The following is a 25,674-nucleotide window of genomic DNA, read 5'->3' on the forward strand; positions in this document are numbered from 1 at the left end:
AATGAGCAAAATGCTCCACCAAAGAGTTGGCAGGAAACCTAGAACTTGGATTCCTATCAGCTGCAAACAAAATTCCAGGAAGGTCTAATAATTCAGAGATGAAAAGAAACACATTGGATTATTGAGGGATATTAGGATGCAGCTTACTCTTCTGAAAATGATGCACAGTGGGTGAATGGGTAAGCAGAGTGTTCCAGGACCCATACAGCCATAGGCACCACCAGAGACAGACAACTAGACAGGAAGGCCCTCAAATGACTCCTTATATTCATGGTGATTTTGAGCACAATCCAGGCCCCTGTTAAGCCTGGATTGTGGCAAGATAACTTGAGTCTGAATGCTGCTACTAAGGCTGACAGCATGACTGCACAGACCTGTGGGACCCTGAATGGGGACACAGTGATCACTGGTGGCTGTTGCTTTCTTAGGTGACTGGAAACCTACTGGCTGGCCTTTGACATTCTGCCCATCCCATCGGGACAGTTGTCATCAGACAGGAAGAATGAAAGCACACAGTGATCAATGGAGTTACTGATGATCAGAGCTGAGTGAGGACATGGGCATTTGGAAAAGGTAAAGTGTTTTTTGGTTGTTTTTCTGGTTGGCTAATGCAAGCAACCTTGTTTATATAGTTTGAATATCCCTTATCTGAAATGCTTAGGATGAGAAGTGTTTGGATTTTTTCAGATTTTGGAATATTTACATATAATAAGCTATCTTTGGGATGAGAGTCAAATCTCAACATAAAATTCATTTATGTTTCATATATATCTTAAACATGGAGGCTAAAGGTAATTTTATACAATATTTTAAATACATTTGTGCATTAAACAAAGTTAAAGTACTATTATGTGTGAAATTTTCCATGGTAGTGTCACGTTGGTACTCAAAAAGTTTCAGATCTTGGAGCATTTTGGATTTTCAGATTAGGGATACTCAATCTGTAATTCTTTTTTTTTTTTGAGACGGAGTCTCGCTGTGTTGCCCAGGCTGGAGTACAGTGGCATGATCTTTGTTCACTGCAACCTCCCTCTCCCAGGTTCAAGCAATTCCCCTGCCTCAGTCTCCTGAGTACCTGGGATTACAGGTGCATGCCATCACACCCAGCTAATTTTTGTATTTTTAGTAAAGACAGGGTTTTGCCATGTTGGCCAGGCTGATCTTGAACTCCTAGCCTCAGGGGATTCGCTTGCCTCAGCCTCCCAAAGTGCTGGGATTACAGGTATGAGCCACCATGCCAGCCCGCTCAACCTGTAATTCTTTAGGAGCAGTTGGATAACGTCTGCAGCCTTTACATTTTATAATAGAGAGACTTTTCAATCCACATACACCAAGTCACGCGACTGAACAGAAAGAAGCCAAGTGGGAATGTTTCTCTCTGCGTCTTGGATTTGGCTTGACCCAGTCCTGGATTAGGGTGGGGAAATGAAGATCCACGAAGGCTGAAAGCTCCTGTTTAGGCTTATGAATCATGACTTGTAAGAAAACTGTGGAACATCTCTACTTACATGACACCTACAAACAGAGCTGAGGGCAGTATCTCTGTACCTGTTGAGTTTGGAGACTCTTTAGAAACTTGGCTCCTTATTCATGCTCAGCCTCATGGGGTACAGGAAGCAGCACAAGGGTTAACACTGAAGCTAGAGGCCAGGCGCAGTGGCTCATGCCTGTAATCCCAGGACTTTGGGAGGCCGAGGTGGGCGGATCACCTGAGCTCAGGATTTTGAGATCAGCCTGGTCAACATGGTAAAACTTCATCTCTACTAAAAATAGAAAGAAATTGGCCAAGTGTGGTGGTGCGTGCCTGTAATCCCAGCTACTCAGAAGGCTAAGACAGGAGAATTGCTTGAACCCAGGAGGCAGAGGTTTCAGTGAGCAGAGGTCGCACCATTGCACTCCAGCCTGGGCAACAGAGCAAGACTCCATGTCAAAAAACAAAACAAAATCCTGAAGCTAGGGCAAAGAGTCTTCCTTTGTTTGACAAGGAGGAAGTGACGTGGTGAAGGAATGTGTTTCAAGTCAGAAGGAGCAGATTGGAAGCCTTACCTCAGCACAGTGGTGCTTTGGGCGTGTTACCTGGTCTGGTCTCATCTCCTGCTAGTCTGCAGAGAGTGAGGCTAACAGTAAGAAGTGGAGCTGAGCAGAATGCAGCAAATGGCAGGTGCTCCACAAATGCTCCTTTTCCTCCTGTTAGCCCTTCTTAGAAGAGCTGCCTGTGCCCCGTAAAGCTTCCAAGGTATGGCATTGGAGGCATCTGCAGAACCTGGGGCAGCCCTAGATGAATGGACATCTTGCACCCTGGTCCCAGCAGGGAAGGATGGCACTGCAAGGCCCAAACCATGGCAAATGCCCTTAAAGCTGCACTGCAGGACTGATATGCCCTATTTGTTCATTTCTTTGTAAACTACAGCAGCCTCCCCTCTCAAGGTCTCCCTCAACGCGTGTGCTTAGTTCAATCCTGCACATGAGCACTGGAGCTCCAGGAACCCTTTCTGGTGCTCCCCAGGAGCATGGACTAGCATCCTCTCAGCAGTCTGTTTTGGGGATCAACAGAATCAGGAATAGTAAAAATAGCAGCAAGACCTTCTCAAAGCTTGGTGCCACCTGGAAAGTCTAAAGGTGATCACATTGAACAGAGGGAGGCCTGAAGGTGGCAGGAGAAAACTGGGGATCTGGGTTAGGATTCTGGCTCCCAGCTGTGGGACTTCATAGATGTCTCTTCAGCTCTGCCTGCTCTTGCACATAAAATGAGGATGATGCCATCTGTCCTTCACTCCTTATCTAATTCCTGTGAGAAAAAAATGAGGTGACTGATAAGAAAGAACTTTGTGATGTTAACATTCCAAGGTTGACCATTCTTTGCTGCAAGGGTCTGGAGGTAAAAGTTGAGTTGGCTGATTACATACGATAATTCACCTACATCCACAAGAGCCACCTTTTGGCCCAGCTGCTTTTAGGGCACAATTGAAATGGAAGCCCCTGTCATAGCCTCTTCCCTCCCATAAGTGCCAGTCCCATTGGGTGCTCAGAGAAGGCTAGGCATCCTCTGTTTCATTCAACTGAAGCACAGGCTAATAAGACAGTGCCAACTTGCCTTATCTCTTTACCATAAGCACTCATTCCTTCATTCACTGAACAAATACTTGCTACTAGGCAGAAAAGCATAAGGGCTCAGAGCTCAGACTGCCTGGTGGACTCTTAACTCCTCCGTTTATTAATCATAATGTGTAACGTGCTCAGAAAAGCACCTGACACAAAAACACCATCTGCATGTTGGCTGTCACCATAACTACATGCAATCTAGTGCCTGGAGTGCAGGGGAGGGGATGATGAACCAGAGGAACCACAAAACCCTGCCTTCATAGGGCTTGCATTCAGTGAGGGAGACAGAAAAACAACAGATAAGTCAATACATGTAGTACATTAGAAGGTGGTAAGTACTCAAGAAAATAATGAAGTGAGACTGTTGGCAGAGATGATGTCCTGATAAGGCATCACTGAAGTGGTGGCAGCTGGGAAAAGACGTGAGGAAGTAAAGGAGTGAGCCACGCAAGCATCTGGGAGGAGCTTTCTAGGCAGAGGAACATCTAGATCAGAGGATCTGACGAGGGAGTACATTCCAGGGGGAGCAGGCATTTCCGGGTACCTTGGCAGAGTGTATTATGGGTCGGAAGCGATGGGGTTCAGGAGGGCCCTGGGAGTCGGAGCTTTTCCTTGAAGTAAGATGGAAGACACTGGAGATTTCTGGGAAGAGGGGTGATGGGATCTGCATGCTGGGAACAGACTGCAGGAGCAAAGCAGAAGCAGAGAGACAGGAAGCTGCCTCAATAGCACAGGAGAAAGATACGGGACTGAGACTCTGAGACAGGGCACCTCTATTTAACAAACCCCCATGAAACACTCATGTAAGCTGGCTTTGAAGGTTTCCTCATTCAGTACTTTACAAATGGCTATTAAAGTCTCCTACTGGGTGTTGGAAATACAAACATGAAGGAGACACAGTCCCTGGACTCAGAGGTTCAGTGTACAGTCTAGTAAGAGAGGCCAAGGCTAAAAAATTACAGAACAGTACAAAACAAATGCCCAAATAGGTTGCGCAGGCCACTTGCAGAAAGGAAAAGATTAACACTAGGGAAGAGGAAAGTGGTGGTAGCAGTCAGAGAAGGCTTCCAGGAGATAGGGAAGGCCATCTGCATTTTGTAGGCTGCATAGAAGTTAGTAGCTTACCTCTAACATGGTGCTTTGCAGATAGTTGGTGCTGGGAACAGACTGCAGGAGCTGCTCAACTAAACCGAATGTCTTTTGCATCCTGAGGCTTTGACAGCAGCAGCAGTAGAAAAGGAAACTATTCTAACTCAACGAGCTCCTATGCAGGCAGATGAGATATAAACAGTAATTTCCAATCTGGTTAACAAGCCCGCTTAGAACACAGAACATCTGCATTCTTCCCTAACAATTATTTCAACCAATCACCAAATTTCTCTAAATGTGCTTGACTATCCTGAAATTTCCATGCAGTAGCCATAAACCAACGAAAAGTCTAATAACCAACCAATTTATGAGACAAATGAACACAACCAACCATGAAGAGGAGGTAAGAGCACTGCCTTAGTAAAGAAGGCTAATTAGCAGCCTGGGGAAAACACCATAAAAATACAGAAGGGGCCAGAGAAGGGGAAGAGAATGCTCCCTGGGAGAAGCGCTAGGTAGAGGGGCTGCTTGTTTGCACCCTCTTGGTTTGCTGGGCCAGGGGAAGGGTCACTTGTTCAGAGCAAAGCAGAGGAGTGGTAACAGAAGGGCCAGTCAGAGAGGGCTGAGTGGTGTGTGAAAGGGGTCCAGAAACCCCCCACCCCACCCACTGCAGCCATCTCTTTCACAGAGTTACTAATAAGCCCGTGAGAGATTCAGTGCAAGTGGATTTTGGTGGGAACCTACATTGTCTGCAACCAAGAACACAGGTTCACATATAAATGTCTGCAGGCAGGATCTAGAGGAAGAAAAACCAGAAATCGGCAAAAGAAAGTTGGTAGGACAGGTAGGACCATGAAAATGGGGTCTGGGCCCCGTTCGGTCGGCTATTTGAGGGATAAGGCACGTATTGGTTATCTGTGTTACAGCTGAGAAATCCAGGCCCTGGCACAGGAAGTGCTCCATTAATACTGAGTAACTGACTGGATTAGCACACCTCAGGTGCCAGGCTGAAACTGACCATTCTTGGCGTGTGCTTTCCCTTAAAACAAAGTGAACTGTGTCCACACATGGCCCCAGAGGTTGTTTCCCAGAAGTGAGTGTGAATTTTTATTTCCACAAAAGAAACAGTGATGGTGCCTGTAAAACTGAGCAGCAGGCGGCAATCTCCATGAATTATCTCTACACATGCAATTCCCACTGAGCAACAAGCTCACCTTTGAAGAGCCGAAAACAGAAATCTACCTTATTCACACACTTCTAGGGGTCTACCCAGAAGAAGTGAAAACAGGTCCACACACAGATTGCATGTGAATGTTCACAACAGCACCTACCACATTAGTCAAAATGTAGACATAACCCCAAAGCTCATCAACTGGTGAATGGATAAACAAATTGTAGTATTAATCTATCCATTCATGGAATACTATTCAGCAATAAAATCAGTTCTGACACATTTAACAACATGGGTGAACCCCCAAAACATTATGCTAAGTGAAAGACACCAGAAATCTCCAGAAAAGGCTCATCTAAAAAGGCAGGCAACAGATCAGTGGTTTCCTAGGGCTGGGGTGGGAGCAAGGATTGATTGCTAACAGGGACAAATGAGTTTTTTGGGGTGATGGAAATGCTGCTAAACTAGAGTGTGGTGGTAGTTGTGTAACACTAACAATTTGCTAAAAAAAAAAAATCATTGAATTGCATCCTTATATGCAGTGAACTTTATGGTCTGTACATTATACCTCAGTGAGCCAGTTTGAAAAACACACTTTAGTTGGTTTCTGGGCTCCTGTGGCAACTCGTAGCGAAGGCTTTGAGAGCACCCACATGGGCCAGACATTGTTCTTAGTGCTAAACATTATCAAACTACCCTTTCTTCCACCAGCCTGATGGGTAGGTTGCATTATCCCTATTTCTCAGAAGAGGAAAGAGCACAGAGATGTTAAGTAACTTGCCCAAGGTCAGAAACACAGTGGCAAGCAGAGCTAAGATGTGAACCCAGGCAGTCAGCTGCTAGGGTTCAGTGCTTAATCATTACCTGCCTAGTCTCTCTGGGTGCAGGAATGGCTGGGTAAACAAAAGCTATTGATTTCTCAAGAGTAAACATTCCTCAAGCTAGTACCAACCTTCTTCCCTTTTCAATTTCTCCCTCTTTCCTTGCAATCTGTCACCTCTACCATTTCTCCCACCCTTGGACTATCCAGATTCATAACAACACCTACAACACTTGCATCTACAATACTACAATCCTTGCATCTATAACACTCCATAGTGGGCTTATTTTGGGCTCTGATGAACACACATCCTAGGACCTTCAGCTGATTCCACAGCCATTCTTGGAGTTAACTCTTTTTTTACCCTCCATCTCTCCAGAATGCTTTTCCCATGAATCACATAGCTCTTTACCAATTAACAAGATTGTGACCATCCTATACATTTACAGTGTCTTTACAGGAAATAGAAAATAGAATTCAAGAGCATATGTATGGTTTTAATAAATTAATCTGAAATTGCCATTCCTTCAAAAAAGTCCTGCTATACTCTCTGACCTGAGGCTAATACAAAAGACTTTCCCAAGAAATGCATAACGAAAACCTTAACAAGCCCAGAGATACTCGAGAGGGAACAATGGTGCTTGATCTTAGATTACAAAGAATTTCCCCCTGCTAGAGACAGCATCTCTCTGAGAAAGCTGATTTAAAAAAGCATGCAGGCCAGGCGTGGTGGCTCAAGCCTGTAATCCCAGCACTTTGGGAGGAGCAGAGACGGGGGGCGGATCACGGGAGGTTTAGGGAGATCGGAGACCATCCTGCGCTATCACCCGGCTGAACCCCGTCTTACTAAAAATTAAAAATTAGCCGGGTGAGTGGCCGGGCCGCCTGTTAGTCCAGCTACTCGCGGGAGGCTGAGGCAGTGGAGGAATGGCGTGAACCTGGGAGGCGGGGAGCTTGCAGCTGAGCTGAGATCTGGCCACTGCACTCCAGACTGGGCGGCACAGGAGCGGAGACTCCCGGTTCTCAAAAAAAAAAAAAAAAAAAAAAATATATATTATAGTATAGCTAGTATATATAGGAACTATACTATATATGGTATATAAATAAATGGAATTAAATAAATAAATATAAAAGAGCATGCACTCTGAATCAACATTTTTAATACATTAAAGGAAGTGGGGACATTAAGAGAAAAGAGCAAGTGGTTTTCCTGGATCTAGGAGTCTTTCTCATTGGGTGCCTGCAGACAGGGAGGGCTGGGAATGAGGTGGGTTTCCTGCTGGCAACTGCTCAACTGCACACTGAAGCCCGGAGTGCCCTCGATTGCTGTCTCTTGGCTCCCTCTGGTTCCCACTGTCTTGGCTGAGCGTGACGGACAACACTGAAAGGTTTCTGGAGTAAAAGCTTCTGTGTTCTCCTTGCAGATTACATGGAGAACTCTGAAGGCAGATATCAGCCTAATTAGGGCTGCAGGGCTCCTACCATTCAAGGGATGGGAAGGGCCTCCTAGGAGCTGCAGGCTTTCTTGTTCATACCAGGAAAACTTCCTCTCCATCTTCGCTGCCCTTTGAAGATACTCGTCTAGTTACAAAAAATAATGAATACTCCAACCTATAAAACACTGGGGTCTGGAGCTAAAAGAGGTAGAAGACTCAATCTGTGAACCAATGGGATCTTGGCTTCCTATCTTCCTTCTGGCATCAGGGGAACATTCTGGGTTTAACAGAATCTCTGAGATAAACTCAAAATAGGCCCCCCCTTTATTGCTCATTTAGGAGCATTTGGAGAATGTTTAATAAGAAATGCCCCTAAAACAAGATTCCTGGAATGATTTTTCTAAGCACCAATCTGATAGTTCCACTGTCCCTTAGTCTGCAACAAAGCCTTTAGCTTCCTATTATCCCAGAATCAAACTGGAATTCTTCAGCTGAGCCTCAGCATCTTTTCACATTCTGCAATCTCCTCCTCCAGGCTGGTCTCTTACCTCATCCCTCTCTTCAGTCAAGTGCCTATCATTCCCCATGACATTTTCCCCACATCTCCAGGCCTTTATATCTGGACTTGTCCAGCCTTCCATCTGTGCTACCAGTTTGCCTTCAGGACTCACCTCCTGCAAGATGCCTTTGGATACACTCTACCATTTCTCCCCCACCCTCCCTCTGCAGGCTGGGCCATATGATCCCAAAGCATCCTGTTACTTCACTATTACCAGGCTGAACCTACAGCAGTGGCACTTACTGCCTGTGGACTTGGCTGCCTTCTCCATGAAACTTGCAGCTACTTGAGGGCAGGGATGGGGACTTGGAGATATTCTCCTCCCCAGCTGACTGCATAGCCCATGGCATGCTCCAGCTGACAAATATTCAGAGTAGAGGAATGAATCAACAACAGCAGGCAAAAAAGAAACCTCTGGATTTCTGTGAACCGCAGATCTCTGCAGAAAGGCCTATATGGTGGGGGTGGGGGGTGTGCAGTTTTATTAGCATGCTTTCCAGCAAACAATTTTGGTAACATGTATTACACAAATCATGAAGTCCAGGATGAGCTTCCTGGTTCCTGACACACAGGAATAAAAAGCACACCCTCCCTCCCTTCCTCCTTCCTTCCTTGTTTCTGTCACCTGGAAGTTACTGTGCACTGACCATGTGTCCAGCAGGTTTCTAGGGATACAGAGGTGAAGCCAGGTGGAGCCTCTGCATTATGGAGCATTTAGCACGGTCTATTTGGGGAACAGGACCTTCTTGTTTGAAAGGAAACCCAGCAAGACTTACAGAGGACCTGATAACTTTTAAAGACCGGCTGGGATTCCTGAGCCTCAGGGGAGAAATAAAAGCCTTCAAATAAACCTGATCAAGAGTCATTTATGCCTGGCGGCTGGGTAACTATTTTCCCTAAGAGGAAGTGGAGACAGGCAAAGAGGGTTTCAGCAGAAGCTGCAGGGATCTTAGTATGATCTCAAGAGAGCCGCCGAGATGGCGGCAAGAGCTGTGATGTCTTAAGACCCACAATTGAAGGAGGCCCTGCAACTCCTCTCTGCAGCTGCAGGAAGGGTGAGCAGCCCTTGACGACGTAAGAAGATGGGAAGCAAAGCTCTGGACACCTTCTGTCTCCTGAGGTCCTGGTAAGCACTGCTGGTGCAGACTTGGCCTCACATCAAACCAGTATCAATTCTTGATTCCACAATCTGTAAGCCTGTAACGGTGAGTCTTGGTTTCCACTACCCAGATAATAGGGTTACTACTACCACCTCCTGGAATTACTGTGAGAATTAAATGATATATTAGATGTGTCAGGCACACGCTGGCACAAAATCTGTATGGATGTGGTTGCTAGAGTTGTGATGATACTATCATTCTGGTGTTATATAAAGGCTGAATGAGATAAAGATTCAAATGGTTTCTCGTGAAACCAGATAATTATATTAAAAAGTAGTGTATTACAATACAATATAGCATAATGTATTAAATAATCAACAGTACCAGTTTGCATTTATTGAGCACTATGTATGTGCCAGGCTCTGTTCTAAGCACTTTGTACGTATTAGCTCATTCAATCCTCACATCAGCCCTATAAAGTAGGTCCTATTAGCATTATCTTTATTTTACAGACAAGGAAACTAAGGCATAGAGAGGCCAAGTAACATGCCCAAGTCATATAAACACATGGTGCCAGGAGTAAAACCCACATGGCCTGGCTGCAGAGCATGCCCTCTTGCTGCTAACAAAAGCTCAGCATATCAGACACACCGCCCCAAAGTATATGACCACAGCTCCCAGCTCCAACGGCAGCACCCAGGGCTGCTGGCTGCTCGCCACAGTTTCAGTCTCCTCAAACCACTAACTCTTCCTTTGAAGCCCACCTTGGGCCTACTTAGATTTTCAATACACCATTTCTATTTTCAGCTTGCACCATCCTCATCCCCTATTGTGTAAAGATCCCTTGATTGCCTTAAAAAATGCTTTATCCTTTAAGAAGAGCACCTTATTTCTGGAATCTAGTCAAAGAATTCATATTCTCCTACCCACAGGGGTTCTGAGTCTGTCTATTTCTAGCTCTGTGTTGCTTTTGAAGTCCGAGGAATTAAAATGCTATAAAATGACAGCAACAGGCTCCTGGTCTTTACTTCAAGGAGCACATGCTGCAGTTTCCAAACTTTGTTGGGGAAGGTGGGACTCTTGGCACCCTCCTTGGCTTTGTCCTGCTTTTTATCTGTTTTATATACTTATAAGGTTTCATTTGACAAAAGGTCCTGCTTTCCTCTAAAAAGTCCTAACATTTAGAATTGCTGAACATGTTTTATTAAAATAATGCTTAGAAACAGCTGGTTTCAATTCTTGCCTTTCTTAAGGTGACAAATGAAGATGGGGCAGGACCAGAAAGCTGTCTGCCCCTTCCCCTCCCAAGTCTTCCTAATGGGTCTCAGAACCCACTCAGGGCACAGACCCTGAGGGTCAGGGGCACCTTCACAGTAATCATCCTATCTCTCTTGTTGTAAGTTTCCATTTCACCTTACATGTCATCAAGAACATACCTACTCCAAGGGAATACTGGTTCTCTTGGGTGACCATGACAGTGCTACTATTATCCAGCTCCTAGAGTCTCCCAAAGCAGGAAAATAGCCACAGAAACACAGTGAGCTCTTAACTGTTCTTGAGAGCCCTATGGGGTCACAGGAAGCAGTACACAGCAAAGACAGACTGACTTCTGATAAGCCTTACCTGTTTTTCAATGAAAGCATTGATTCTCTGTAGCATCCCCTCGCATGTAAATTCATATGGCATGTATGGCTCAATCTGTGGAAACAGAACATGATACCATGAAGGAGAAGGATAGAGAACATGGAGCACCTCCCCCAGTCCTCCGACTCACTCAATATACAGGTGCTAACACCAGGAGGCGGCCTCATGAGGGTTGACTGTGGACTTGCAAGTCATGATCTCACGCTGATCCTTACTAGGTGTGGGACTCTGAGCAAATGACTTGCCATCTCTAAGTCTCAGGTTCCCCATATGTAAAAGGGTGATATGAAAAACTCACCTCTTTTAAGCTGCAAAGATTATCTGGGAGAAAAAGGGTGCTTAATTTAGTGACTAGCACCTAGTGGGCATTCAACAAAAGATGGAAGTTATCACTTGCTAGCAGGTAAGTTCCACAGGGCAGAGTCCATGCTGTTGGGTCATCTTTACATTCTAGTGGTGAGCATAGTGTGGCACATGTAGGAAAGTAGCAAACATCTGTTGAATGAATGCATGGTCACTGCTCTAAGGCAACAATGAGCAGGTGAAGGATCTATGACAGTGACAAAAGCATTGGTCTGTGTTTGTAGGTGAGGTTAGCCTGTACCCAAAGAGCTCAGGGTACAAAAATAAAGCGATAAAGTGTCACAAGGAGTTCAGCTAGGGGTTCCTGGGAGGCTAGAGGGTCAAAGCAGACTTCTACTCATGCTGGGCTTTTAAGGCAGGCTGTGAGTCTAGTAAGCCCAAACTGGGGAGGGCCAAGATGCTGAAGACATCCTTGGTGAACAAGTAGTTTGGTCTCTAACATGAAAGGACAGCAGGTAACTGCAGCTCAGTATTATGGTAACTGGTGAGACGAGGTGGAAAATTCACTGAATTTCCAGAAAAGCCTTGCAATTTCTATACTAAAGAGCCTCAATTTCATATGAGGGGAGTAGGAAACTCTAGAGGATGCTTCACTAGGGTAGAGGAGGCAGTCTTATCAATATTGTGACATCCTAGAGAAGGGGAAGAAATGTGGGTTTGATCTCTGCTGCACAGTGTTTGCCAACACTATGAGGCCTGTGTTTTCAGGAGTATTACTGATCTAAAATGGAAATTTCATTTGGGAGAAAATCACCAGCAATATAGTCTATTATTGCTTCAGGGAGCTCAACAGCTCCTCTCAGCAATAGGGTAGACGGGGGCGGCGGGGCAGGGGGTGCACCTTCACCAGCTACCTCTAAAGTCTTTGCTGGAATCTACAGGGTGGAGAACTAGGCAAAACAGCTATAGTTGAAGCTTGCTGAAAATGGGACAAAGAACAGAAATAACATTCCTTAGTGGCAGCCGAGGAGTTGGTCTCAGGGCATCGTCTCCCCCTTTCTTGTGTGCCAAATCACACATTACATCGAAATCTTCAACAGTGATTTTCAGAAATTTTAATTGTCTTCAAATGCTGAACAAATGCACAAATGTGGGCCACAGTGGCCTACAGCTGTCTGAATAGAGCTAAAAGAGGCTGAGCCGTAAATACTGTAATATCATGCAGACTATTCTACAAGAACAAAGAGGCCACTCTATTCCTAAACAGCTCATCTCTGAAGATCTCAAAATACTCTGAAGAATTGACTTTCAAGTTCTCAGTTTGCTCCTTGTCAACTCAAGCTTTTGAACTTACTGTTCCCTCTCTAACCCAGACACAGCCCTTCACACAAAATGCAAATTTTTTTCTTTTCTTTTAAAAGATGTTTAGTCAACCCAAGGGTGACTCCAGAAGCTTTCTCTTGCTGGCCTAGAGATAAGTTTCCTCTCAAAGATTCATAGAAGGAACGACCTAAAACAAAGAACATGGCATATCTGGGTTCATTTATCAGTGTTAAAGTAGGATTTGTATAGTGAAATAAACATCTGTGGTCATCTTTCATGAGATTAACAGATTTAGTTATGTTAGGAAGCATGCCGAGTACCCAAGTGTCATTCCAACAACATTTCCAAAGGGAATCCATTAGAAAATGAAAGAAAGTTAATTCAAAGGGTTCAAAGCCAAAACACAGAAAATGTCTATCCCTTTGGTTAAAGTGGGCTCTTCCTACCAACCCAGCCCACTTTAACCAAAGGGATGTTGACTCATTCATTGCTTTGGGGCCGTTCACTGTTTTAAAGGATATGAAGCAAACAATTTTCCTATACAAGAAAAGCAAAAGGGAGGGAGGGATGGAGGGATAGAGAGATGGAGGGATGGAGGGATGGACGGACGGAAGGAAGTCGGTGAGTCAGAAGGTAGGTCTATATTGCTGGACCCTGTGGGGGAGGGCAGGCAGGGGCTTCTGCATTGGAAAGCTCTTCAGAGTCCTAGCAAGCCTCTGAAGTGAGAGCTGTTATGTGAATTGGGGGCTGGAAGAGTGGGCAGTTTTCTGCATAAAAGTTGTTTAGGAACAAGTGAAGGCCTCTTTGGGGGACAGAATGAAGGAGAATGCTAAATCACATCCAGTCACTGAGAAACCCAAGCTAGGCCAGCTGTGGAGAAGCAAGGAAGTATTCTTGGGCATCTTGCTTTGTTTAAAAAAAAAAAAAGAAAAAAAAGGACTGTTAATCATATGGTGAGGGCCACAGGAAGGATGCCTGCAGATTGCACTGTGAAGTTTCTGCTGACCTTGGAAACATTCCCTTATCTTCCCCTCCATTTTCTCTTCTTGACCTCCCTTCTTGTGTGATTTCCTGTCTCCACTAGTACCGACTTACCTTTCCAAGTCAGGGACAATTTCTACAGGCAACTGCTTTCAAAGATGAGCCTCCACAAGAAGCCCTCTATGGTCTCACCTGACAGACGTGGCTTGGCATCATTCAATACGAAATGGTCTTAGAAAGTACCAGGAGGCCAGAGTTTGACTCACGGCTCCTCTGCTTACTAACCATAGGATTTTGAGTAAGCAGAATCTGTAATTTCTCTTCACGATTTCCAGTGTACACTAGGTCATCTCATCACCCTGTTCAAAACTTCCCATCATACTTATAAAAAAAATCCTGAACACTTAAAAACAAACAAACAAACAACAACAGAACCAACTACACATACACAAAAAAACAAACCCAAAAAAGAGAAAAAAAAAAACCCCGAACGTTTACCATGGCCTTTTGAAAGGCCCCACACATATTCTGGTTCCTGAGGACCCTTTTATGGTCTCCATTATTTCTGATGGGAAGTTGGCTGTGTTAATACCATTATTCCTCTAAATATAATATATTTTTCTCTGGCTGCTTTCAAGGTTTACTTCCTTATCTTTGCTTTTCAGCAGTTTGATTATAATGTATCTTGGTGTGTTTTTCTTTTCTGCTTCTACCTCAGCTTTTAAATGACTCTCCTCAAGAGTACAAGCATTAACTAAGTGTTGTGGATTGAATTGTGCCCCTTTAAAAGATATGCTGTTCTAGCCCCCAGCACCCGTGAATGTGATCTTATTTGGAAATAGGGTCTTTGCAGATGTAACCAAGTTAGATGAGGTCACACTGAATTAGGGTGGGCCCTAATCTTGTATAAAAGGAAAAGACAGAGACACACACAGGGAGAAGCCATAGGATAATGGAGGCAGAGATCAAACCTTTAATGCTGCAAGACAAGAAATGCCTAGGCCTACTAGAAGTTGAAAGAGGCAAGGGAGGATATCCAGCTGGAGACTTTGTGGGCAGGACGTGACCCTGCTGACATTTTTGACTTCAGACTTCTTGCTTCCAGAACAGAGAGAATAAATTTCTGCCGTTTTAAGCCACTCAGTTGCTTGCACTACTGTGTTACGGCAGCCCCAGGAAGCTTATATGCTAAGGGACTAGGAGAATCAAGAAAGAAGAACCTTCGCCCTTCCACAGGAATGACTCCGGTGGTGAAGCTTTAGGTGTGTGGCAGATATTTTGAGACAGCCTATAGGAAACACACTCCATTTGGCACTTCTTTCATCAGCTTGGTCTCCTGAGGTCGGGGACTTCTACCCAAACTGCTGAGAATGGGATTGGGAATGTATGTGTCATCAATGGGAAGCTGACCCCAAACAGACCACCTTGAAGCAGGCAGAGCACAGATAATGCATCCGAGTGCCCTCACTCCTCTGGAGATGTTCTGCATTAACTGACATCAGCAGTTCAGTGGGCCACAAACTGATTATCCTGTTCTGTTTCCCAGAGGGGTAAGATGGCCTCCACATGGGCACACTGACTATCCCACCCAGGATATATGCCTTTTCAGCCTTTTTCCTTTCAGTCACACTGTGCTTTGAACCCATGCCCTTCTGCGTCCACTTCTCAGTTTTACTTTGCAAATTACTCCTCATCCTGTAAGACTTAACTAAAAGGCTGCATTCTCCAGAAAGGCTTCCCCAACTTCCACTCCTGGAGCGTTTGCATGTTGCTTTGGCACTGAACATATTCAGCCTTGTATTATGCTTACTTGCAGACATCTATTCCTCTCTGCCATCTATCCATTGGGTAAATCCCTATGTGGGCACTGGTAATACAGAAATGAGACAGATATATATCCTGACTTCATGTTGCTAATGGTGTAGTAGAAATTTAGACTATTGACAAAGATCATAATACTTAATACTGACTAAACACTATATAGTAGACATTGAACTTAAGCACTTTATATACATTATCTCATTTACTCCCCACAAGTAACCAATCAAATGGTGATGTTAGCCCTACGTTACACATGAAAGGAAGCTGCTAGTAAGTGGTACAGCTAGAACTGAACCCACACTGGGAGTCCAGCTTGCCCTCCCACATGCCTACATTGGCTTCTCTTAAAGCATCGTAACCAAGTGTAAAAAGTGCTCCCATCAAAGTATAGCAGCAGAGTGCAGCTGTGAGAGTCCATGGCGGATTCAGATTGGGAGAAAGGATAACTGAACTCTTCTTTACTGGATGGTAAACTTCTGATAGGTGGGAAGCCAGCCCTCCTCTATGTTTGTGGAAGTAAACACCCCGCCCACCCACAACCCCAGGTGACTCAGAGAGCACTCTGTGTATGGTAGGGACTTGACAAATGTCTGTTGAATTGATGAGAAGAGGCCAGAAATGCACTTTTACAAAATTCTACTAAATGTTTAGGTAGGAAAAAAAGAACCAAAACAGATGTTCTAGAAAAACATTCCCCAGTATTTCCTTGCACGTCTCTCTCTTTTGTAGAGGAAGCAGGGCTATCTTTTCAGATCTTTGTGAGAGCAACATAATCAGATCACTGAACCAAGTATGACTCCAGATCCTGCTCCTGTGCCTGGGATCCAGGCACACATCAGGATACCAGCTCTGTTTCCAATTCACAGAACGTTCATGAAATCCCCAGGCCAAATCCTACAGCTTGGTTATTTTCTAATTCTAGGGTTAAGCTGATGTGGTAAAGATCTGTTTATTAAAACCAAGGACCTATGATGCTTTATACACATTTCGGGTCTCATTAGAAATGAGGGAAAGTGGAATAAAAGAAACCAACCTTCTGATTTAAAATTGCTTTCACTGCATCCTCTACTTCCTCCTGATTGTTGAGGTCAACAGTCCACACATGTGGCCGCCCGATGAAAACTTCAGCGTAAGGATGCTGGGATGTCAGCTGGAAAAGAAGCAAACACCTCAGTCGCACAAGCGATTTTTAAAATAACTTTCTGTGCTAGATGGCGTGCTATGCTTTTTATGGTACTGAGTTCCAGTTGTGTAGGTGACAAGACATTGTGTCCTTCCCTTTGATGATCAAAGCCATCCATAAGCAGATAACAATAAAACAGTGATGGTTCTGTATCTTGAATCCCACTTGGAAATAAGATAATGCCACAACCAGGTGACAAGGAAGCCGCTACAGGTGGCTTTAACCCCCAACATCACACCAAGAAATGATGAACAATTTCTTCTACCCCAGAACCCAGCCCTGAAAATCACCTACTAATAGATCAAACCAGTATCTATTATCCTGGCTAAGACAGACAGGTCAGCATAGACAATTACAAGAAAAATCAAGGCTGTAAAGTCCCAGGAGGCTAAGTCATGGTGCATACAAAAGGTGATAGGAAAAAAATGATACCATCAGAAATACACAGAATTTCTAGAATGGTTTCAGGAATAACATTAGCATAATATTCAGAAAAACAAGGAATGCCAGTTTTGTCCTAAAGGAGGTTTTATTTGAAAACAATGTGTGGTCAAAGAAACCAAGTGCAAACCATGACAATTCTTTTTTTTTTTTTTTTTTTTTGAGACAGAGTCTCGCTCTGTCACCCAGGCTGGAGTGTAGTGGCCGGATCCTGGCTCACTGCAAGCTCCGCCTCCCGGGTTCACACCATTCTCCTGCCTCAGCCTCCCGCGTAGCTGGGACTACAGGCGCCCGCCACCTCGCCTGGCTAGTTTTTTGTATTTTTTAGTAGAGACGGGGTTTCACCGTGTTAGCCAGGATGGTCTCGATCTCCTGACCTAGTGATCCACCCGTCTCGGCCTCCCAAAGTGCTGGGATTACAGGCTTGAGCCACCGCGCCCGGCCGACAATTCTTAATTCATGAAGTGTCCATTCTTCTTTTTTTTCTTCCCCCAAAGGGTCTTGCTCTGTTGCCCAGTCATAGTTCACTGAAGCCTCAAACTCCTGGGCTCAAGAGATCATCTTGCCTCCGTACTCTGAGTAGTCGGGACTACAGATGCGCACATCATGCCTGGGTAATTAAAAACAATTTTTTTTTTGGTATACACAGAGTCTCTGTATGTTGCCCAGGTGGGTCTCAAACTCCTGGCCTCAAATGATTCTCCTGTGTCAGTCTCCCAAATTGCCAGGATTACAGGCACAAGCCACTGCGCTTAGTTGAGTCCCTTCTTTAATACAGCTAAATTTATCCCCTGATTTTGTTTCCATCTCTATCCTCATATCCCTTTAAGGTCATGTTGTCAAGGGAGCATTTTAGACACATGTGAGAGCATTTTCAGCTACCATAATAACTGGAGAGTGTTACCTTAGTCTGTGGGTGGGAACTAGGGATATAAGCTGCTTCACAATATGCAAGGACAATCCTGCACAGGAAGAACTGTCCACTGCCCATGAAACTTTCAAATGCCCTGCAGGGCTTTCATATGGGCTTACAGAGTCTAGATTTTTATTTTTCTTGAAACAGAGTCTTGCTCTGTACCCCGGCTAGAATGCAGTAGTACGATCTCGGCTCACTGCAACCTCTGCCTCCTGGGTTCAAGCGATTCTCCTGCTTCAGCCTCCTGAGTAGCTGGAACTACAGGTGTGAACCACCACACCCAGCTAAGTTTTTGTATTTTTAGTAGAGATGGGGTTTCACCATGTTGGCCAGGCTGGTCTTGAACTCCTGGCCTCAAGTGATCTGCCTGTCTCAGCACCCCCAACTGCTAGGATTATAGGCATGAACCACCATGCCCAGCCAGAATCTAAATTTTGACAGTTCAAACATACAGTGAATTATCCACAGACATAATCACACAATCATGTAAATGAAGCAATGTCTCTGCTCTGTTTTATCTGAAACGTCACCAATGAGCTGTCACCATTTTAGAAAGATCAAAGCAGCAAAGTCAATGCCACTGAGGATGTCAGAGTCTTCAGTAAAACCTACCCACATTAGTCTATATTTGGAGCTATCACATTACTGGCAATTCTGTTTATATGTGGGTATATGTAAACACACTCAGGCTTCGCTCCTCCTTCATAATGTCAATTGTAAGTAAAAAGGCTGACCATATTCAGCTGAATGTTTCACTCCTTTTAAATGAAAACACTCACTGTGAGGAGGAACAAGGCATCATAGTGCCTGGTATAGCTCTTGGGTATGGGACAGTATAGTTCTTGACTCCATAATGCTCAAATATGTATTGCTTTATTAGGAATTATTTTCCTTTTATTTCTCCTTTATATTTGAGTTAGAGAATTATTCTCATTTGAAATTACACACATAGGCAAGGTTATATAATTTACAAATTTCATCTCATATTTATAATAGGAAATACTAGGTCTGGCAATGCTGAGGCCTTTGCTTTGGAGGTCAAGCTGGCCCTCCTCTTTTCCTCAGACTCCAGGATACTCAGAGGGCTGGAGGAAATAACTGGCACCCCTCCACCTTTCCCTTAGCCACTGTTCTTTGTATCCTACCACACAAGAGCATGCATGTACTATTTAAGGCAGGAAGCCCGACAAGTCCCTGGGCCCAGCAGTGAGCCTCTGCTGGCTACAGGTTATCTGGGCCTCTACCCAGCAGCAGCCTGTCATCAGCCTCTTCAGTTTCCCGCCCTTCTGACAGGTGCCCTCTTCCTCGGCTCAGCTCTATGGTCAGTGATGAAAGCCACAGACTCTCTGCAGGCCCATGGAGCTCAGGAAACTTCCATTTTTTTCCTCTGCACATGTTTTGGATTCAACACTTATCAAGGAAGCCCTAGGTTGGGCCAGGAGTCCTGCTAATCGCCTGCACAAATGTTATTTCTCAGGTTTATTATGCATCAATGACGATTCTGAGACTGGGAGGCGATTACATTTCCCCCAAGACCACACAGCTGGAAAGGAGAAGAGCCAACTTCAAATCCAGGTCCTTCAACAACTTCTTAGCTTTGGATAAAAAGGAAGGTGACAATTTTAAAGGATGTCTTTGGGTTCTTAAGACAAAAGCCCAATGTAAACACCAGCTTTTTAATCCAGTTCTTAAAACTTGCCAACCTAAATTCAGGACTGAATTTATGCCTGTATTTTCTGAAGATGAGCAAAATGTCACATCATTTTCATTTTGTGGCCTGGAGAACGAATTAGTTTTTCTGACGGAATCAGGGTAAGTTAAAGTTGTCATCAATGTCACTATTTGGTAATTTACACATCAGCAATCTCCCTCCTCTCCTGCCTTTTAAGGTCTCTGCTTATGTACAAGGTTGCTTCAAGCACTTGGAAAATACGAAATGCTGAGCTATTATTCTTTTATTCATTTACATTTACTGAAGGTTACTTAACTTTATGAGTGAGGCATTTTGTGATTCATGAGTTCCCCTCTGAATGTTCCATTCCTTCTTGTTAATTTATTGAGAACCATCTGATCTAAGATACTTCAATGTATATGAATCAGTAAATTTACTGGAGTATAGTTTGTAAAAGTAATGAAAATCTTATTAAATACGAGACATTACTCCAGAATGGCTATTAAATCTCCAAGGAGAACATGAGTTCTCTTTATGGGAAAAAACAAAACAAAACAAAACACACACACACACACACACAAAACCTGGAAGCCAGAGTATTTCTAATGGCTTACAAAATGTCAGAATAATGATCAAGAACCTACTCATATGTTTCCCAATGTAAAGATAAAAATCCAATTTATATTAAAATGTAACCTGAACCAGCCACATTACTTAAGGCATTGTGGAACTTTTCCCACTCTGTGTAGATATCATGGTTTGAAAATGGACGGGTACAAAATAAAACCAAGCTAAACCCACATTTAGATATCCAGACTTTTTCTTCTCTTCAAATGAAGGCAAAGAGACATGTATGCAGTTGATATGATCAATTTAGGTGGATCAAATATTGCTTAATATGAAAGATTTGTATGGGCACAAAAAGGTAGTTTTATGTAATTATGTATACTCTGGTTACAATGTTTCCATTTGCTAAGGAAAAAAGATAATTTCTAGGAATTTTTGATTCTTAGAAATGAACTTGTTGACAGCTCTTTTCTCATTAAAAGCTTCTTTAGTTACAGGGATTTTACGGGCTTTTGTGAGCTGGCAGAGCAGGACAGGGTGACCCACCTGGCCATGAGATCAAGCTCACTGGTCCCTCTCAATGCTGTCTGATGTTGCTGGAGGGAGCTAGATATCAGATGGAACCTGCCCTCTTGCATAAAGCAAACTGACCTTCTTGGGGTATCCCCAGCTTGTCAGTATTCATGCTTCTCAGGCTTGAGACCTGCTCTCCTCCTTTTCCTTTAAAGCACAGCCCCTTCACTATCCCCTTCGCAGCTAACCCTGCACATCCTCCACCCAGCACAACTCCAAGTTCACTCCCCTCTGGAATTCACTTAGCTATTTCTTCATGCACTTCCACTGATTATGCTTTTGTCCTATAACTCTTTCATATCAGATTTGGAGCTCCTGGAAAACAGGAAATGTACATTGATGAATTCTCCCAATGCAGCAACTGGTACCACCCTGCGGGGATGCATTAAACACCTGTCAACTTCCCTCTGCATCCTGCCCTCCTGGGGGAGCCTAGGACTGATGGAGTCATCTATGTGAGATCACTTGCTGAGCAACTATTGAAAGGATCCCACTGTTTCTCTAATAGAGTCACATTTAAGGGCTGGTGGAATCATCTGAAGGGATGAAGGGACAGGAGGAACCAAATGCCCGTGACAGCCCCAGTGCTTATTCTCTTCTTACAGCATAAAGAATGAAAACCTCACATGACCTCAGCAAAAAGTAAATTACAAAATGATGGCAACTGATAGAAAACAATGAAATGCTTTTCTTGATAACTTCACACTGGCTGATCTGATCCATGTAACATTACATCATTCACTGGGCAATGTTCAGATTGTGTTTAAGAGTGTCCTAATTTTTTTTTACAGGAAAAAAATACCCAGTGGCCACAGTGTCATTAAAACCTTTAGAGTCAGTTTTAACAAAAACGTGTCAGTTGCCAACTTAATCTCAGCTACTTTTGATTCATTTCCCAAAGGCTTGTATATAGAAACTGCAGTAAGAAAAGAGATGGGCTTCTTTGCTTTTCATGCATTTAAAAAATCATGAGGGAATCAGAAAAATCACCATCAGAATACCACAGTAATAACTGTTGCAGACATGATCCACTCCTATATGATACAATAAATACTGTACTTATTTGTATAGTATGTGATACTATACAAATCCACTGCTATATGATACAAAAGTCTGAAGATAAACAGGATATTCTAACATAGCCCCAAAGTATTACCCCTACTGTAGAGAAAAGAGTAAAAGAGTAACTTCATAGTGGAGAAACCTGGGAGCAATCAGTACAACATATTGACATCATATGCCCCCTAACGTGATGTGCTGAGAAGGATACATCATTTCTGGGATATTCTTGCCAAAAATGCCTAACTTCAAATTTGACTGATGGGAAAACATCGGTCAAATCCAAATTGAGAAACAGTGTACAAAAAGCTGACCTGTGCTCCTTAAAAGTGGTAAGGTCACGGGTGATAGTGAAAGACTGAACTGGCACAGATCAGAGGAGACAAGGAGACATGAGTATTAAATGCAATGTGGGTCCTGAATCAGATCCAGGAACAGAAAAAGGATCTCACTGGAAAAACTGGTGAAGTCCAAATAAAGCCTGTAGTTTAGATAATACTATGGTACCAATGTTAATTTCTTGGTTTTGACCACTGTAGTTTTCTAGAAGCTGCCATAAGAAGCAGCTACATGAACTCCGTATTATTTTTGCAACTTTTCTGTACCAGTAAAATTATTTCAAAGTAAAAAGTAAATTCCAGCAAGTCTACTTGTAGGTACGTTCCTCAAAGTATTGAAAGCAAAGACTCAAAATACGTGTATACCAATGTTCATAGCAGCTTTACAATGAGCAAAAGGTGAAAACAACCCAAATGTCCATCAACAGATGAATAAGCAAAATGATACACAAATGATATATATATATATAATATATATATAGTATATATACTATAGTATACAATTCAATAGACTATTCAGGCCTTTAAAAAAGTGTGTGGTGTATAATAGTTCATAAAGCAGGAGTGACGTAGGACAGGCATGGTGACCCATGCCTATAATCCCAGCACTTTGGGAGGTTGAGGTGGGGGGGGTTACTTGAGGTCAGGAGTTGGAGACCAGCCTGAGCAACATAGTAAGACCTTTGTCTCTGCAAAAAAAAAAAAAAAAAAAAAAATGTTTTTTAATTAGCTGGGTGTGGTGGGGTGTGTCTGTAATCCCAAGCTACTTGGGAGGGTCGCTTTAGTCCAGGAGTTCAAGACCAGCCTAGTTAATACAGTCAGATCCCATCTCTACCAAATATAAAAAGAGTAGCCAGGTGTCATGGCACACACCTGTAGTCCCAGCTACTCAGAAGGCTGAGGAAGAAGGATCGCTTGAGCCCAGGAGTTTGAGACTGCAGTGAGCCACGATCACACCACTGTACTCCTCCAGCCTGAGGGACAGAGCAAGATCCTGTCGCCATAAAAATAAAAAGAAATGAGATTCTGAAACATACTACAACATGAACAAACCTTGAAAACATGCCAAGTTAGTGAGCCAGACACAAAAGGACAGACACTATATGGTTCCACTTGTATGAGGTACCTAGAATAGGCAAATTCACAGAGACACAAAGTAGAAGAGAGGTTTACCAGGGGTTGAGGAGTGGGGAGAATGGAGAGTTATTGTTTAATGGCTACAGAATTTCTGTTTAGAATGATGAATAAGTTCTGGAAATGAATAGCGGTGATGGTTGCACAATATTGCAAATATACTTAATGCCAGTGAATTGTACACTTAAAAATGGTTTAAAAACTTTAACCATAAATGGTAAGCTTTATGTTGTATCCACTTTATCTCAAAATATTAAACAAACATGGAAAATTACAAATAATATCTACAATTTGGGCAGAAGTAGAACTTTAGAGATTTCCTAGACCTAAATTAAAATGTACAGGTGATTTTCGCATAAAAACAGACATATAGACCAATGGAACACAATAGAGAAGCCAGAAAAGAACTGATTCCCAATGAGGCTGACAAGAATACACAACGGAGAAGGACAATGTCATCAATAAATAATATTTGGAAAACTTGATTTCCATATGCGTAAGAATGAAATTAAATCTTTATCTCACATTATCTATAAAAATGAATTCAAAATTGCTTAGACTTCAATATAAGACCTGAAACAGCACAATTACTAGGAAAAAACCAGTGCAAAAGCTTTCTGACACTAGTCTGGGCAATGATGTTTGGGTATGATACTAAAAGCACAGGCAACAAAAGCAAAAACGGGCAACTGAGATTGTATCAAACTAAAGAGCTTCTGCACAGCAAAGGTAACAATCAATAGAGTGAAAAGGGAACCTATGGAATACCTGCAAACCACATATTTAATAAGTGGTTAATTCCCAAACTATGTAAGGAACTCCTACAACTCAACTGCAAGAAAACCCAACTAAGCAAATTAAAATATAGGCAAATAACCTGAAGACATTTCTCAAAAGAAGACATACACAAGGCAAACAAACATATGAAAAGGTGCTCAACATCATTCATCATCAGGGAGATGCAAATCGAAACCACAAGGAGATATCACCTCATGCTTGTTAAAATAGCTTTTATCAAAAAGACAAAAGATAACAGGTGTCTGGCAAGAATGTGGTAAAAAGGGAACCTTGGTACCCTGCTGGTGAAAATGTAATGTGTTACAGCCATCAATGAAAAAGAAAATGGAGGTTCCTCAAAAAATAAGAAATATAACTTCACATAATCCAGCAATCCCACTGTTGGGTATATATCCAAAGCAATTAAAATCACTATGTTAAAGCGGTATCTGCACTCCCGTGTATACTGCAGCATTATTCATAATAGCCAAGATATGGCAACAAACTAAGTGGCCTTCAGCGGCTGAATGGATAAATTATGTGCACATGAAATATTTAGCCTGCAAAAGAAGGAAATCCCATCACTGGCAGCAACATGGATGAATGTGGAAAATATTATGCTAAGTAAAATAAGCCAGGCACAGAAGGAAAATTCGGCATGATCCCACATGCAGATCAGCCTAGTTGAACTCACAGTTCAACTCACAGTAAAACGGTTGAACTCACAGAAGCAGAGAATACATTCATGATTCCCAGAGACTGGGAATATGGGGAGATGTTGGTCAAAGTTTCAGTTATGCAAGTTGAGTAAGTTCTGGAGAGCTAGTGTGCAGCATTATGACCACAGTTAACAATACTGTATTGCATACTTGAAATTTGCCAAAAAAGGAGATCTTAAGTGTTTTTACAATTAAAAAAAATCTATTTAGTATGTAATGTGATAGATTAGCTTGATTGTAATGACTATTTCACAATGTGTGTATTTATCAAAACATCAAGGTGTACACCTTAAATATATTTTTTGTCAAAAATTAACAAAAAACCCGAGGGATGATTTACTAGTTTCTTCTCCACCCTAAACTCCGAAGTTTCAAAGAAGTCAGTCACATGCTAAAGCAGAGATTCCTAAACAGATATTTTCACTGCTCGGCAGCATCTTTTTAAACTTTTCAAAAGAATAGGTTCATGGCAGACTGAATTTCCCCGGTCTCTGTGTCCTAGCACTTCCAACAGCACCTAGCACACAGATATGTACATTAAGTTCTGCAGAGTTATAAATGAACAAACTGACCTCTGAATACAAAACCACTCCCCAAATGAAGTATTCAAATTTATTATTCTAGCAGAAGGAAAAAAAAAAAAACACACCCACCCGCGCGCACACACATATAACCCTTGTCAAAGGTTATCTGGGCCACAGATTGACCTTTTATAGATAAACTATGGATCTTATTGATCTTCTCTCTCTTTTGGCCATTTCACCAATGACAGGAAGGGTCAGAGAAAAATCTCTCTCAAAATAATCAGTTCTATCAATTGTCAAGGTTTCTGACTGATCAATAAAAAATAATCATTGAGAATGCATCTTATATACTATATGGGAGAGAAAATGACTCAGAAGGGTTTAAAAGCAGAATTGAAAAATGTATGTTTTATAAACTGTCC

The 25,674-nt window shown here is 42.9% G+C and overlaps 1 protein-coding gene across 1 annotated transcript in view; it reads right to left on the minus strand.

Moving 5' to 3' along the window:
* Positions 1-25,674, minus strand: part of MGAT5 (alpha-1,6-mannosylglycoprotein 6-beta-N-acetylglucosaminyltransferase) — a 200,697-nt gene that overhangs the window by 10,224 nt on the left and 164,799 nt on the right. The window contains 2 exon segments of the mRNA XM_017888489.1: positions 10,901-10,975; positions 16,383-16,499. Of these exon segments, the coding sequence (XP_017743978.1) occupies positions 10,901-10,975; positions 16,383-16,499 (192 nt within the window).

Source organism: Rhinopithecus bieti, unplaced genomic scaffold (genome assembly GCF_001698545.2).
Source record: "Rhinopithecus bieti isolate Rb0 unplaced genomic scaffold, ASM169854v2 scaffold_15296, whole genome shotgun sequence".
NCBI classification, from domain to species: Eukaryota; Metazoa; Chordata; class Mammalia; order Primates; family Cercopithecidae; genus Rhinopithecus; species Rhinopithecus bieti.